The sequence below is a fragment of the Lonchura striata genome, chromosome 1, assembly GCF_050655825.1.
Source record: "Lonchura striata isolate lonStrDom1 chromosome 1, ASM5065582v1, whole genome shotgun sequence".
In the NCBI taxonomy this organism is placed as follows: domain Eukaryota; kingdom Metazoa; phylum Chordata; class Aves; order Passeriformes; family Estrildidae; genus Lonchura; species Lonchura striata.
Window position 1 is genome coordinate 86,040,491 of NC_140703.1, and position 16,541 is coordinate 86,057,031.

At 37.9% G+C, this 16,541-nt stretch overlaps 1 protein-coding gene across 3 annotated transcripts in view; it reads left to right on the forward strand.

The window, feature by feature from the left end:
* CYFIP1 (cytoplasmic FMR1 interacting protein 1) overlaps positions 1-16,541 on the forward strand; it is a 74,840-nt gene that overhangs the window by 21,080 nt on the left and 37,219 nt on the right. For 2 of the 3 annotated variants that reach the window (XM_021546663.4, XM_021546664.4), the window contains exons 6-21: positions 633-814; positions 1,622-1,718; positions 1,856-1,984; positions 3,413-3,517; positions 3,679-3,770; positions 5,041-5,158; positions 5,840-5,962; positions 8,462-8,587; positions 8,889-9,055; positions 10,808-10,955; positions 12,813-12,966; positions 14,170-14,326; positions 14,872-14,968; positions 15,356-15,432; positions 15,528-15,636; positions 16,216-16,335. In XM_021546663.4, the coding sequence (XP_021402338.1) occupies positions 633-814; positions 1,622-1,718; positions 1,856-1,984; positions 3,413-3,517; positions 3,679-3,770; positions 5,041-5,158; positions 5,840-5,962; positions 8,462-8,587; positions 8,889-9,055; positions 10,808-10,955; positions 12,813-12,966; positions 14,170-14,326; positions 14,872-14,968; positions 15,356-15,432; positions 15,528-15,636; positions 16,216-16,335 (2,001 nt within the window). Of the gene's footprint in view, positions 1-632; positions 815-1,621; positions 1,719-1,855; positions 1,985-3,412; positions 3,518-3,678; positions 3,771-5,040; positions 5,159-5,839; positions 5,963-8,461; positions 8,588-8,888; positions 9,056-10,807; positions 10,956-12,364; positions 12,513-12,812; positions 12,967-14,169; positions 14,327-14,871; positions 14,969-15,355; positions 15,433-15,527; positions 15,637-16,215; positions 16,336-16,541 lie in introns of all 3 variants that reach the window. The other variant, XM_021546665.4, reaches the window with a different exon arrangement.

The following is a 16,541-nucleotide window of genomic DNA, read 5'->3' on the forward strand; positions in this document are numbered from 1 at the left end:
TCCTATAATTTGCCTTTTAATTCCTATATACTTCTTCACTAAAGAACATGAAATCCCTTTTTTCTGAGGGATTTTAAACTTCACAGAATCACAGAATAGTTTGAGTTGAAAAGGACCTTAAAAACATATAATTCAACCCCCCTGCAGTGAAAAAGGGGTATTTTTTATTAAAGCAGGTTGCTCAGTGCCCCATCTAGCCTGGCCTTGAACACTTCCAGGGATGGGGTATCCACAGTTTTTCTGGGCAGCCTGTTTCAGTGCCTCACCACCCTCACTGTAAAAAGATTTATAGCCAATCTAATTTGACCCCCTTTTAGTTTAAAAAATACTACTTCTTGCATTGCCCTATTTTTTTATTTGTACTTTTAATTACTTTTATCTGCAAAGAAGAACCTTGGCTCTTGGGTCAAGCAAGCTTGGTGGCAAGAATCACTGGTGACACTTGCAGTACACATCAGATACACAGAGGAGGAGCTGAAAAGCCTGTACTCATGCCTTGCTAGTTTTGCATACTTTAAACATTTTTGTGCTTCACTGGAGCTTTTTCATTGTACCTAGGTACATGATGAAACTTCTTTCCTGGGAATGTCATGGCTTTTACTCCTTGTTTTTCTGTCTTTTGCTCCCATTAGAGAAATGCAATTGAACGGTTTTGTGGGGAGGTGAGGCGTTTGTGCCACGCTGAGAGAAGGAAGGACTTTGTGTCTGAAGCCTATCTGATCACACTGGGCAAATTCATCAACATGTTTGCGGTGCTGGATGAGTTGAAAAATATGAAGTGCAGTGTGAAGAACGACCACTCAGCCTACAAGCGGTAAGTGGCAAGGGGCAGCAGGACCCAGCCCTTTGCTGCCAGGATTCAGGCCTCCCACGAGATGGCAGCAGCTGCTTTTTTTCTGACAGCTTTTTCTTCAAGAATAGTGTTCCATGTGTGGGACAAACTACCTTGAAACTAGGGGAGGCTTGACTGCAGTTAGGCAGTTGAATACATCTGTTTTCTTCATGCTGTTCTTCCAGCAGCAGAAGGTTTTTCTGCCTTTAATGCTTCTGTCTTCGTGTATGCTAAATGCAATGCATGCACTTTGTTCAGTAAAGCTTCTGTTTTTAAGTTTGAGAGGAACAAGGCTTTTTGGTCACTTGTGCTACACCTGTTCTGATCTATTCTATTCTTGGCATCCATTTTTGACATTTGTATACTGAGAGCTGTTATACTTGTTCTTAAGATGCTTCAGCTTTGCTGTTATACTTGTTTTCAAGATGTTTCAGCTTTTCTGTTTAAAATACCTGTGATTGCAGGTATATCAGGGAAGGCCAAACACTTGGTTTCTCTAAGACTGACTTTTCCTAGGTTGTTGAGTGGCTTGGATCTATAGAGCCACAGCTGCACCCAGCTGAAGGATATAGTCAATGGTTTTCAATTTGTTTTTTCATTTCCTTTTTTATTGGACCACGTACGTAGGGGTATATTGAGGAATTTGGGATAGCAAACTAGTTTATTTTGGATAAATTAGGTCCATCTCTGTCTTCTAGTGAACTTTTCACCTTTTTTTTTTTGAGGAGATATATTTACTTGCAAACAGTCCTGGCCAAAGGAAATACGGTTTTTCTTCTGTTTTTAAAGAGCTGCTCAGTTCCTGCGGAAAATGGCAGATCCTCAGTCCATTCAGGAGTCTCAGAACCTTTCCATGTTCCTTGCCAACCACAACAAGATAACACAAGTAAGTTTGAATTGTCTTCTTGAAAGTTACCTAATGCTTTGCAAGAGTATTAAAATAAAGCTCTTCCATTTTGGTAGTAACATTTTTCCCAGTCAGTGTAACTAGTTAACTAATACCCTTCTTCTTTTTTTCTCCAGTCTTTGCAGCAGCAGTTGGAGGTTATTGTTGGCTATGAAGAGCTGCTTGCAGATATTGTGAATTTGTGTGTGGACTACTATGAAAACAAAATGTATCTAACACCCAGTGAGAAGCATATGCTTTTGAAAGTAGGTTTCTTTTGGGTACAAAATTAAAAAAAAATATGTTGAAGCAGGGTACAGATTGTTGCCAGTTGTTTTTTTAAAATGAACCAGATTAAACAAATAAGTCAAATTACTGCTTTTCCCCATCACTGTCTTTTTGTTGTATTACTTGCTAAAATTATATGAAAGCTTTTAATCTATTTTTGTTTTTCATAAATTGAAGTTGACCCATTTGAACTGCATCCAATTCTATGGAATTGTATTTCTATGAAGTATAATGACAGCAGAATGGAACTACTGCATTTAATTTTATATATGTGGCAAGGTTGTTTAAAAAGCTTTTGGAAGTGAGGCTGTGTATCAAGTATTTCAGGGAACAAGTATCTTGGAATTAGGAAGTCGGTTTAGTTAGCTGGACTATGTACCTGTAGTAAAAGGGTGCCTGGGCAGTGTGAGATGTGGCTGATTTTATCAGCTGTATGATGCAGTGGAAGAAAAGATATAGAGTAAAAGATAAAAATTTGCCTCATGACAAATATTTTGAGTCTCTTCAATGTTTAACTTTTGAAGAGCTCTGTTTATTAGGAGTAAGTGAAAGTCTTCTGAAAACACACATGAACTCTAGAGCATTTATGTTCTATCCACAAGGGTGCCCAGTGTGACTTTTGTATTTAGACCTTTTGTTCAGAAGAGATGCTTAGAACACAGTAAGTTGCTGTGCTTGGCTCCTGTAAATAAATACTACATAGAATCCAAGAATATGCTGAGTTGGGAGGGACCCATAAAGATCATTGAGTCCAACTCCTGGCCCTGCCCAGTACCATTCCCAAGGGTCACACCATGTGCCTGAGAGTGTTGTCCAAATGCTTCTTGGACTCTGTCAGGCTGATGCTGTGACCACTGCCCTGGGGAGTCTTCCTGTGCCCAACCAACCTCTGGGTGAAGAACCTTTTCCTAATAAATTCCTAACCTCATGTTAATTAAATACATTGGACAAAATGTAATTAGACTTTTTTTTTTTGATGCTTCTGAACTCTTGCATGTATAATTCAGAGAAGCACTGAAAGCCAGAGAAGCAATCATTCAAAGATATTAGATCTAAACTTCTGTTACCAGATCAGTTTGCATGTACAGAATTTGAATCAAAGAAAAGCTCTAAAAATAGCCAGACTCTCATTTCAGTTAGTTTTTTTTTTTATGCTAAACTTACAAACAAGCATCATCTTTTAAGGGTAACTGATCAGGCTAATGTCAATGTAAAAACTGCTAAAACAGGTAAAAAAAATAATTGTACAGAAATGTACATATATAAAAATATATTCTGTTTGAAGGAGGTAGGGTGTTTCAGGACTGGTTTTAAAATGTTACTTTTTTTAATTATATGAAGAACATATGTACAGGTTTTTACTTCAGAGGTCGTTTCATGGAAGGCTTAATTTTTTCCTTTTTCAGGTGATGGGCTTTGGATTATACCTGATGGATGGAAGTGTCAGCAACATCTATAAGCTGGATGCAAAGAAAAGGATAAATTTAGCCAAGATAGACAAGTACTTTAAGGTTGGTTAAGATGTGATTTTAAAGAAAATTTCTCTTGCATTTTAAATATATTTAAATAGAAAAAAAGATCACTTTGGGTTATAAAATGGGTAAATAATGGTTTCCTTTCACTATGCTTTGTGTCACTAATTTATTTAATCTGATTTGTTCCCTGTGTACAGCAGTTGCAAGTTGTCCCACTGTTTGGTGACATGCAGATTGAACTTGCAAGATACATTAAGACCAGTGCCCATTACGAGGAAAATAAATCCAGGTAGGAAGGAGAAAGGAACAGAAAAAAGAATGGAGCATCTGGGATGGGGAAGGTCTGTTTAAAAGAGTGTATTTTGATTTTCATACTCACCTGTTAGTCCATGGGTCTGTGGTAATTAATAGGATTTTTGCTTCATCATCTTTTTGGTGTGGGTATTTCACTATTAATGTAATTAGTGTAATGGCTACAACTAAAGAAACAAATGGTTTGAAAACCTTTCTATGCTGCTGAGCTCGTTCTTGTGTCTGTGACATTTCTTATACTCTGGGTTGGAAGAAATTAATTCTATCTTACACTAATTTAGCTTTTATTTTTTCCTTTAAATATGAAACTTTCTTTAAAAGAAATGAAGGATTTTACTAAGCAAGGTGAGCAGTAGTAGTGCATGGGTGAATAGGCATGTGTACATTTGTACATCAAGCAGCAACTTAGCTTATCTCCCCCGCACATTTTTTTTTTTTTTTTTTTTTGGGCTAGGTGTGCAGCACAGCAAAATAGTTGGAAAATGCAGCCAGTTGTTGCATTAATGGATCCATGGTTTTTGGTTTTGCTTTGTTTTAGTGAACCTTTCTGTGCTCCTCCAAAACCTTGCCTCTATGCAGTTACATCAATTTAGAATGTTGTGCTTTGCATTTTAATTCTTGCAGAAAAAAAACCCCACATAACTTGCATGTAATTGCTAAGAGAAAATCAATGGCAATGGGCCTACTCAGCTACTAAAATATGAGGCTACTTAACATGACATTCTTGGTAGCATGTTTTGTGTGTGCCTCTTTGTAACATGTTAATAGTCTTGATAATGGCTTTTTTTATAGCTGGGAGCATACTGTACACTCTTCCGAGTTCAAGAATAATAAACAAAAAAGTATCTGCAGGTGGCTAGATGTATCTTAAAGTCTATGCCTGTACTTCTGCCCTACCTTTTAATCCTTTCTGGTCTGTTCCTAAGTGCCCTTGAAGAGAGGTACTGGTTTGTATTTCATAGCAGCAGCCTTTAAAAAACAAAAAGAAAAACTCCCAAAGCAGAAAATAAAACATAACAGTTTTTTCTTAAATGGATGAAGTGCTATTTGAACTCAGAAGGGCAGTTCATCACTAATGGCTTCTGCAGGGGTAGAGGTGTGAAGAGGGAAAATGCTTCAAACAACAGAGAAGGAAAATGAGTAAAATAAAAAAAAGTAATGCATTATGGATCTTTCTTTGCAGTATCTATTGTGCTGTTTATTGTTAAATCTGATTTCAGTGGGTGTTTTTTTGTCTTCTGAACCAGATGGACATGCACGTCTTCCAGCAGCAGTCCCCAGTACAATATATGTGAGCAGATGATCCAGATCAGAGAAGACCACATGCGTTTCATATCTGAACTGGCTCGTTACAGCAACAGTGAGGTGAGTGGGGTTAGAGCTACATGTGCACATCACTCATTAACAGTTTTTATAAAATATCAGAAAAGCAGGTAAATCTCTGGCTAGCTAAATGACAACCTTTGCCACCTGAGTCAAGAAAAACTGGCTGCAGGTCTAATTCCCATTCTCTGAATTATATTTGCACTATTTAAATTTAACATAATAATGACACATCATACAAACTCTAACATCCTTCAGCCTCTTTCTCTCTATGTATCTCAGATTTATCCTAGAAAATTTTGTGTGTCATTTAGAATGTGCTGTCTAGTCCTTACTCCAGACAAGTGCTTGTAACAGTTTAAACAAAGCTAAGATTAGTAAAAGAATACAGAAATGCAGGTGTATACACACATTTATACATACATAGTATATAGAGACAACAAATAATTATGCATACCATATATAATTGATATCTTAAATTCATCTGCAACAATATTGTGGTCATTATACCAGTGATTTCTGTCTCTTGTGCCTCTTGACCAAAATCTGTGAAGTTTCCTAAGTCTCTAGAAGAAAAAGCTGATGTTAGATGGAAAGGCAGGTGTTGGTGCATGATGCTGTTTTAGTGCTTCAATGGATGTAGAAATTTGTGGATGCTGAACACAGCACATTCTGATGTGGATTTGAGTGTGGAGTTTTTGTGTTTTTTTTTATAATGTCTAGGTGGTGACTGGATCTGGTCGACAGGAAGCTCAAAAAACAGATGCAGAATATCGGAAGCTCTTTGATCTCTCTCTCCAAGGCCTGCAGCTTCTCTCCCAGTGGAGTGCCCATGTCATGGAAGTGGTATGTAACATGGGAAATAAATACAGATGAAAAAACGGTGGCTTGGTGAGGTTCGACAGAATAAAATTGCTTTGCTTTACTGGACTGAAAAATGTATGTTGCATTTTCAAAGGATCACTGAATATTCTGAGTTGGAAGGGTCCTAACAAGAATCTTGTTCCATTAGTTTCCCTCTCCCTTCACTCCTTTTCTCCTTCTGCTTCAAACCTCATTCTTAGTGGATGGCACATGAAGTCCACAGGATCTAGGAGTAATGTTGCTGCTTTGAACATCCAGTAGCTCGTAGCTCACACAGTACATTCAACTTGTTCAATTTAATGGATAGGCTGTCACCTGTGAACCTTCACAAGATGTTTTAATGTCACTCTTGATACAAGCATTTTGTAGGCTAAAACTTCATCATTTCCTAATAAACATTGTTTAAAATTATATTGTTAGAAACATCTGTACTGACATGCAGTCACTGAGGAGGTGACAGAACAGCTCCAGCTGGCTGTGTGTAGACATCACCACTGAGTAAATAGAAACATGTATGGTTTTAACACACAAAAATGGATGGAAGGGCTCCCATTGGCTTTATATTGGGCTTTTAGTCAAAAGGAAAGTAAAGGCAGGAAAAAGAAAATGTGTGAGGAGATGAGGGAGGGGAAATAAAGAACATACTGAGTTGTTTCTCTATAGTGTAGTAATTTATTTTTAAAACAGTGTTATTTTTAAAACAGTTAGAAAAGTGACTGTGCTTTTTTCCAGTAAGAAGCTGCTTAAGGTAGTAATTGAAGAGAAGGATGCAGGAGTCCTTGTTATGCTGCAGATGCTGGATAAAGCTGTGTGCCTTAGCTGAACCAAAACGTGTTCTAGGAAGGGTTGAAACGTGACTTACTGTATGAGAGGAGCCAGACTTGCTCCTCTTCTGCCTCAGATGTGTCAGGGACATGAAATAATTTGCACTGTGTGACTCCACAGTGGGCATAGCTGGTGAACCAGTTTTCTCTCTGATTTGTATTTTTAACTGCCTCTTTTAAAAGCCAGTAGATGAGTCATACTTTTCCCTGTATTATCCTATCTCTAAGTCCATAGTGTGTTTAATGGTGAAATCTTGTTCTCCTTTTCTCTTCTTAAAGGAGTTTGCTGTCATCTATTTCTTGCCTCTGCAGCTTCTAGACTTGCACCCTTTATTTCTGTCATCACAAATTGCTGCATCCAGGGTCTCCTCACAGTGAAAATCTTCCTATTTTATTATATCTCTGCGAGAAGTCTCTCATTCTTAGCTCTGTTTCTGTCCTGCTCATTCCAGGACAAACTTTCTCTGGGATTCACAGCAGGTTTTTTGAGTATTCTTACCGCTTTTCATTGTCTTTCTAGTTTAAATGGATTCCCATAAATATTTCTCATCTAAGTTCAAGTTTGTGTTCACCTTCTTCCTGTCCTACTGAGAATTTATTCTGATACAGAGTATCCTAATTATTTACCTGTCTCCACCTTCACTGAGTATCCATGAACATAGTTACATGCATCATGTTCAGATAAAAACTTGCAGCATATGTTTGTTGTGCATGTTAACCCAGTCAGTGTAATGCCCTCAAAGAACTTCTTTATTTAATAATTTCCCCAGTGCCCTCTTTGTAGCTCTCAGGTTGCAGGGTGTGATGCTCCTCTTTGCCATAGGTGAATTGGTGCTGTTAATCCATTATAGTAGGCACAATATAGTATATTACTCTGTAATCCATTATTTATGCTAAGGTGGTGTCAACCAGATCTTGCTATGTGCTGAACTCAAACTTTGAGAAAATTGTATTTAAATGTGACTAGGATTTTTCACTTGATGTACCTTGATGGATATTAGGCCAGCCTGACACTGCTCAGGAACATTTTGAGCTGTGTTTGCAGTGGCTGAAAAGGCAGTATTTAAGAGAAGTGCATGCTGTGCAGATTATATTGTCACACATAATACAGCTATTTCCACACCTTTCAGCCTCATAAACTTAAAATCAAGACCCCTGAAAAAATCTCCAAACCAACAACAACCCAGACCTGAAGCTTTTTTGTTGTGTTTCCAAATCTAAATGTGAATATTTCATCAAGTAGAAAGCTCCTCTTTTTATCTGTGGGTCTGATGGATTTTTTTCCTTACGTTCTGAAGTCTTTCTGTGTTTCTCATATTTGAAGCAGAGAAGAAACTTTTGCCTGTGTTAACATTTGCACAGTAAAAAACACCATAACTTTGAGTTCCATTTCTTTGGAATAATACAGAATCGATGGTTTTCAGGAAAAGTTTTTAGGAAAATTATTGTTTGGCATTTCCACCAGGTAGTAGTTTCAGAATTTATGCAAGATTTGAACATATTACCAAATACTATTCTTCAACTATATATTAAAACACTGCAGTATTTCTTAAAGCATGTTATTTGTGTCCAGCTGTATTTTGTGTTTCTCAGGCATTTTTGTTTCTTTTTGTTCCCCCCATCTTTTTTTCTTCCTCTTCTGCCTTGTGAACTGCAGTACTCTTGGAAGCTGGTGCACCCAACTGACAAATATTCTAATAAAGATTGTCCTGACAATGCAGAAGAGTATGAAAGAGCAACAAGATACAATTATACTAGTGAGGAGAAGTTTGCTTTGGTTGAGGTAAGAGAAATGTTTTTCTATAGGGATTTTCCAATGATTAATTCTATACAAAAGAGAACATTCTCTATAAGCATTTTGCATACCCAGTGCAAAAAGACAGCCTGCCCTGTGCTGACTCTGAAACAGGCTGTGTTCCTCCATTCAGTAAATAGGAGGAGAACAGCAAATCTATCCTTTGTCATTTGTAACTTGTTAATTCCTCTTTTCTCAATTTTTGTATTTAAAAATCCATCTTTTGTGCAAATATAGAAACAGATTAAGAAAAATACATTTGTCTGTTTTGGTTTTTTTTTTTTTGCAGGTGATTGCCATGATCAAAGGTCTTCAGGTGCTGATGGGACGAATGGAAAGTGTTTTCAATCATGCCATTCGTCATACAATTTATGCAGCTCTTCAGGACTTTGCCCAGGTCACACTTAGGGAGCCATTAAGACAAGCCATTAAAAAGAAGAAAAATGTCATTCAGAGGTAGCATTACTGTTCTCATATTTTTCTCTATTCTTTTCTCCAGACCTTAGTAAATTAGATGCAGAATTGCACAGATGTTGAATTTTACCTAAGTCTGTACTCCCACTCTGTCTGGCATTCATGGTTAGCTTGGTTGGATACAAGTTGAAGTTGGAGCAGGCTGAAGTTAAAAATGAATGGCTGCAGCAGGAGTCCAGGTTATCCTGAGCCTCTTAGGACTACTTTAGGAAGTCTTGTGTTCCCTGTTGTTTATTTTTATTTTAAGAAAATACAAATGCTGTAATAATGAAAGCAAAATCAGTGTTTGTATTTTGAAGAAAGGTTTCAGTTTATGATTCCACTGTTTCCTTTGTGTCTTATGTTTATCCCATTCTCTCTTCTTTCTTCATCTCTTAGTGTTCTGTGTTATTTCTCAGCTGTTGCTGCTTTTGGTTTATTAGCCTTACACTTCTCTTCCAGTGCTCCATCTGGCCATGCTGATTGGTGACATTTCCTGACCTTATTTTTTTTTGTCCCAAATTGTTTGCTTTTAATCTTGACTTGTTTATCATTAGTTTACTCCCACATTTCTTTGCAAAGCTCTTAGAGGTGAAAGTCCTTAGCTAATTAGGCTATTGCTAAGTGCTCTGGCTGCCGCAAAAATATCATCATAAGCTAAAAATAAATAAATTACTCCACATTATCAGGTTTGCAGGGAGAGTGTTTTTGTCACAGGATTTTAATGAAATAGAAAAATATTACTTTCATACCTGTTTAGATTTGGGATGAGACGTTTTCTCGATAATTCAGCACGCCACAGATTATGTCTGACTGTGTTCCTGGCAAGTATCTGAGTTCCAGTTCAGTATTTGGACCTAAAAGTATGAAACTGTGTAAATTTCAGCTGAGTTCTGGAATGTGAATGTCTTCTGGAAACAGGAATTCTGCTTTTTAAAAATTTTAAGCCATCATTGTCTCTCTTTAATTTGGTTAATAATCTGCTTTGGTTTGATTGAATGCTAATTGGATTAATTGTGAATATGTATTCATATTAGTATGAATTTGGTTTGATTGATCCAGTTCTGGGGTCCTTGACACAAGAAAGATGTGGACCTGTTAGAAAGGGTCCAGAGGACCATGAGGGTGATCAGGGGGCTGGAACACTTCTGATATGAAGACAGGCTGGGAGACCTGGGGTAGTTCAGTGTGAGGAAGTAAAGGCTCTGGGAGGCCTTATTACAGCTTTCCAGTACTTTAGAGGGGCTTATGACAAAGAGGGAGAAGGACTTTTTTATGCAGGCAGATAGTGACAGGACAAGGGGCAATGGCTTTACTGAAAGAGGAAGGCATGTTTACATTATGTATTAGGAGGAAATCCTTTATTTGGAGGGTAATGGAGCACTGTAACAGTTTTCCCAGAGAAGTTGTGGGTACCCTATCCCTGGAAGTGTTCAAGGCCAGCTTGAATGGGGCCCTGAGCAATCTGATGTAGTGAAAGGTGTCCCTGCCCTTGGCAGGGGGAGAGTTGGAACCATATGTTCTTTAAGGGGTCTAGTCTACCTTTTCTGACAAACAGCATAGAGTGGTGATTTTGTGCATGTGTCATTCTTGAAAACATTGGTGAAATTCTTTGTTCTTGGTTGGAATTATCCTGAGATCCTGTATGCTTTTGCAAAGTTTCTGTGCTCATGGAAGAATGTTTAAAAAAATGAGAAGTGTTCTATCAGGGCACTTGGATGTGCTGCAGTCTGAAGTCGTGGGAATTGTGTTCAGTGTTTTGCAGGCCATAAGGAAGACAGTGTGTGACTGGGAAGCAGGTCACGAGCCATTCAATGACCCAGCTCTAAGGGGAGAGAAGGATCCCAAAAGTGGTTTTGACATCAAAGTCCCAAGACGTGCAGTTGGGCCCTCCAGCACTCAGGTATTTTCCTGTCTGGTGGTTGTGATGCCTGTCAACAATTATTGCATGAGGTGTTTTCTTTCTGTCCTGAACTATTTTACAATTGCAGGTTTTATTGTGGTCTTTTTTAATGCTAAAAATCTACTCTGATTTATATTTGCAAAATTAGATGCACATAACCAAGATCCTTTGCCTGGATTGCTGTAATTTTCTACTCTGATACATAATTTTTCCAAGGATTCAATCTCTTTAGTTTGATTTTCTGGGAACGAATATTTTCTCATTGCGCTCCTAATGTTTTTAAATAATAATTTTGAACTGTATGAATTATTTCTTGACTGACTCAAGACTGACTTCTGTCTCTGGTATGGCTAGTGAAATTTTTTTTTTCTTAAATCACACTATTTAGTAGATGTCTAGTAGTTTTAAAATATTTTAAAGTATAAATTAATGTCTGTTAAAATGTGGGAATGTATATGACTTCTGACAAAATCCCACTGTTCAGTAATGAATGATAAAGCTGGTCCTTAGAATCTAATTTGTCTGCTGCTGCCACTAAAATGAGATATTTCAAATGTTTCTGTGGTAGTCATCAAAATCCCATACCTAGATACTCATGCCTGTTACCTCCATATAGTTCTCTTTCTTATTTCATTTGTGGATATGTTTGGAGAATGTATGGTCTGATATTTGTAGCTCATCTGAGAAAATGAGGTACTGAGTACTTGGGGTGAAAAATTGAAGGCAACTGTGGTTTGTGAAGACAATCTTTTAATACCTAAAATGTGTGGGAAAGAGAGCACATATGGTTAATAATTTTGGATAATACAAAGCTGCTTAGTGTGTGATAAGATTGGTTTAATGAAGATTTTGTTTTGATAATTGCAGAAAAAATGTTTTGATTTCTAATTTCCTGGGGTGAAAGAAAGGGTTAAATATCACCACCAGTTTGCTTATCCTGTGCTTTAAGGACTTTACTTCACCTTTGCAACAGGCTGTTCAGAGTATGTGGTTCTCTCTGCTTTTTCTGCTCTTGGGCTGGCACATTTGTCTGTCTGGGTTGACAGGAAGGCAAGAGGTCAAATATATCCATTTTAGATAGGTTTTCCTCAGTTTCATGTGGTTCTAAAATGGCTGTGTATGAATGGGTAATTGGTGCTAAATCATTTTTGAAATAATTTGATAAGCTAATGGCTCTCTGAGCATTCTCTGAAATTAATGGTAACTTTCCCTTTGCTTGAGGGAGCCCCAGATTCAGTGATTTTTCTGAACAACCTTTCTGTATGACCTGCTCTGCATGCTTACTGTGCTGCTTTTCATTTTTAACAAACTAACATGGTTTCTCTGCTTCTCTTCCCATTCCTTATTTACCCATGTGTTTTTATTAACGGATTCTCTTCCCCTGCCTGCCCCTGTCTGTTGGTTTTTAGCTCTTCATGGTTCGCACTATGACAGAGTCCTTAAACTCTGCTGAGCTGTTGAAGCAGCTCAAGTCTCTGGGATTGGAAAAGCTATTGCATGTGACACACAAGTTTCTGAGGCAGTCCTACATCTATCCGCCTCTTTTAAACTTTGGTGGTAAGACATTACTTATTACTTTTACTTTTTGTGGTGATGTGAACTGTTCCACTGCAAATGGTCTGCTGCTGTCAGTGGAGGTCCCCTTGGCATGGGTAGGCATTTGTGCTGGTGTGTAGGCTAGTGTTGCATCTGTTCCTCTTGCCTCAAAGGCTTTTATCCACACAGTGCCAGTTTTCAGTTTGAAATGGAGCAGTCGCTTACTGATAGTAATTCTCAGTGTTGCTCAACTAATGTACCATGTGTATTTTCCTTTTTTCCCTCCCCTTTCCACCATAATTGTTTCCTTTAATGATACAGCTTTACATGGTGAGAACTATGTTAGAGTCCCTCATTGCTGACAAAAGTGGTTCCAAGAAAACCTTGAGAAGTAGCCTTGAGGGGCCCACCATATTGGACATAGAAAAATTCCATCGCGAGTCTTTCTTCTACACTCATTTGATAAATTTCAGTGGTAAGATATGTAGATGATCAGTGTCCAGCTTAGCATGTCCTAACACCTCTAACACGATCTGGAAAATGTTTCCGATTGCCTTAGTCAACTTAACCTTTGGTTTATTTATCAAAAGCCTTGGTCTGTGCAAACTTTTTCTGAGATGGTACTTAGCATTGTGGTGGGATTTTTATTTTTACTTGTTATACGTTTGTTTATAATGCGTCAAATTTCATATTGTTACCTCCTTTTTCTATTTTCTTTATGTATGTACTTGCATAAACAATAAGCCTATATACACACTGAAATTTTTTTAAAGGAAGTAGGTTTTGTGTTTTGGGAAATTTTTTTTGTTTTTGTTTTGAGTACAGAGGAAACAAATTCTCTGTTGTGGTAAATTTGATGTCATTTCACTACTCTTACTATTCAGTTAATTGTAATCGGAAACATGCTGTCCTAAAGAATTCACCTACTGACATTGAGTGTACCTAGTCCTTGTCATCACCATGCTGTGTTGTCTTTCATTTTTGTTTTGCTGCTGGTCTCCTTTACCCTTGGAGAAGAGGGAGCCTGTTGATACCAGTCATAGTGCTGCAAAAGGTCTTCAGAAGGTCTTAGTGTAAAAAGTGCATTCCTGTTTTAGTTCACGAGCCTTCAGGAAAGGCAGGATTGTACCAAATGTTCTGGAGAGGTGGGAAGCACACCTCTGTGCCCTTGATGGCATCCTTAGAAACTTCTTGTTTTAATCCCTATTTCATCTGTCTGTCGGTCATTTCCTGCCCATTTAACCAACAGGAACATGTGGAGCAATTCAGTCCTCCATAGGGAGGGGTGGTACTGGTAGTTCCAGTGCAATTTTGCCTCCTTCACTTACTGCTTCCCAAATTCAGTGTATGGCTTTCTCAGACCCCAACTGAGAAATTAAACTTGAAATCCATTTTTACTGATGTACCCAGTTTTTATGTTTAACTGATAGTCTCATACAGTTCCACTCCTTTTTTTCTGTAAGAAGGCACTACATTGGGGGCCAGTGAGGAGTTCAAAACTCTTACAAAAAGTCATGGGCTTTACATTTTGAATTTGCTTTAGATTATACGGCTTATGTACAGCTCTAGTGACTTGCACCTGCTTTTTTTGTTTTGCATTGCACCATCAGAATCACAGTTGTATTGTACCTGATGTATTTGTATGAGAAGTGTAATTCTCTCTTATTCATTCTGAAAGAAACCCTGCAGCAATGCTGTGATCTGTCCCAGCTGTGGTTCAGGGAATTCTTCTTAGAGCTGACCATGGGCAGAAGAATCCAGTTTCCAATTGAGATGTCTATGCCTTGGATTTTGACGGATCATATTTTGGAGACCAAAGAGGCATCAATGATGGAGTAAGACCCATTTGTGATCTTCCACTGAATGATTATTCTTAATGATTGCCATTCCTTATTATAATGTTGCTCTTTTAATTGGTTTTAACAAGTAGTCATTGAGAAGGTATTTTAAACTTTGATAAAATTTTTGTCTTACATTTGCCCATTTTCAGTCTCTTAAGTTTTGTTTTTGAAGTGAATAATTGAAATGCTAAAACTTTCATATCATTCCACCAGCCATGTATTTTGCTCTTTGAGTTCTCCTTATTTATTCTTGAAAGATGTCAAACATAATGTATAGTGGTTAAAGCCTAGTTCCATGAACAGCTACATCTAGAAAACAAGTTTTAGATTTCATACATATAATTTATAACCAACAAATAATTTCTTAAAGGAAAAATTGCGATCCTTTTTATATAAACTGAAAAAGGAAAATACCCTGTTTTCATGAAACAGTTGTGGATTACAATATTGACTGGCTTACATCATCTTTACTGCACCATCCTAAAGAATCATGACTTTTGTGCACATGTAACTCTCATGTTTTATTCTTTTTCTTGCAGGTATGTTCTGTATTCTTTGGACCTTTATAATGACAGTGCTCATTATGCACTTACCAAATTTAAGAAGCAGTTCCTCTATGATGAAATTGAGGCAGAGGTAAAGTAACCTTACTTACTGGAGAAAAATCATCTGTACCTGAATGTGAAAATTATGCTAATGGGAAAGGCCTTTTTAAGGGATTCAGAACAGCTGGAGATAATAGAAAAACTGAGAAGACCAACCAGAGCATGAGTAACTGGTTGGGTGATATGTTGTGAGGAAAGCTGTAGACCTGTGCAAAAATGCCTCACAATAATGCTGGAAATTGTAGACCTGTACAAAAATCCCTCACATTTATGGTGAAAATTGATCGAAATCTCTTGTACTGGAAAATTTGGATCTGTTAACTTCCTTAACTATGTTTGATCAACAGTGGGAGGTCTTAGATAAACTGTTTTTTTAAGTTTTAAGTATCTCTAGACATATCATATTTTTCTCCCCAAGGTAAACCTGTGTTTTGACCAATTTGTCTACAAGCTGGCAGACCAAATATTTGCATACTACAAGGCAATGGCTGGCAGGTAGCTATTTATTCCAGTATGAGAGCTTTTCTTAACACTTCTCTGTTCTGCTTTGCTGTTTACTATACCTTAAGCATTTTCTTCCTTTCTTATAGCCTGCTTCTGGATAAACGGCTGCGTTCAGAGTGTAAGAACCAGGGAGCAACCATTCAGCTGCTGCAGTCCAACCGCTACGAGACTCTGTTGAAACAGAGACACGTTCAAGTGAGTTAACTCCTGCCATCTTGTATCTGAGTTGATTGGCAGCTTTCCAGTGGTGTTGATTTATGTAGGTAGACAAAACTCATTTTGTGCTTCATGTTCTGTCATCTCAGTAGCATAACTGAACACTTGAGATCTGCTTTTTTGTCACGTGAAGGTGTAAATTAAGAAGGAAAACTTACAAGATCCTATTTTAAAACAAATGTCTGTTGCAGTTAGGAAAACATGAGCCAAATAGGAATGCCATGGGTGGTAGCATTGTCTTCCTAGTAATGTCTTTCACCAGTGTTCAGTATGTTGTTGGCACAATGTCATTGAAGCATAAGATGCTGATGTAAGTACTTAAATGTAGATGCAATGTGTACTTTTAATTTTTTTTTTTTTGTGAGAATTGGGATGCAAATTGGAGTACCACATTTGCTCATGAATGTATAAATTTTGTCCATCTGCTTTGTTTCAGTGTGTTTGGGATGCAAGTTCACAAAGTGACAGTCTGTTAATCTGGGGAGTCTCATAGTCCTTGTACAGTTTGTCTTGTACCCTGGCTGTCAGTTCAAAGCCTCACGGCATGTTTTCCTTTAGCTCCTTGGCAGGTCCATAGACCTGAACCGACTGATCACTCAGCGCATTTCGGCCGCCATGTACCGGTCCATGGAGCTGGCCATCGGCCGATTCGAAAGCGAGGATTTGACTTCCATCGTGGTGAGTGTTGTGCTGCCGTTTTACCAGATCACTGACACACCAGTTGAGATGGAACTACCCCAAACCTACTGCAGCTGAGGGCCTTGGGAGTAAAGTGTAGAGAAGGCATGTATGCAGAGCTGTGAGAAAACAAGGAAAGCGATCACCTTGTGATTTAAATTTTTGTAAGCGCCCATTTCTACACGTGCTTATAAATTAATTGCACA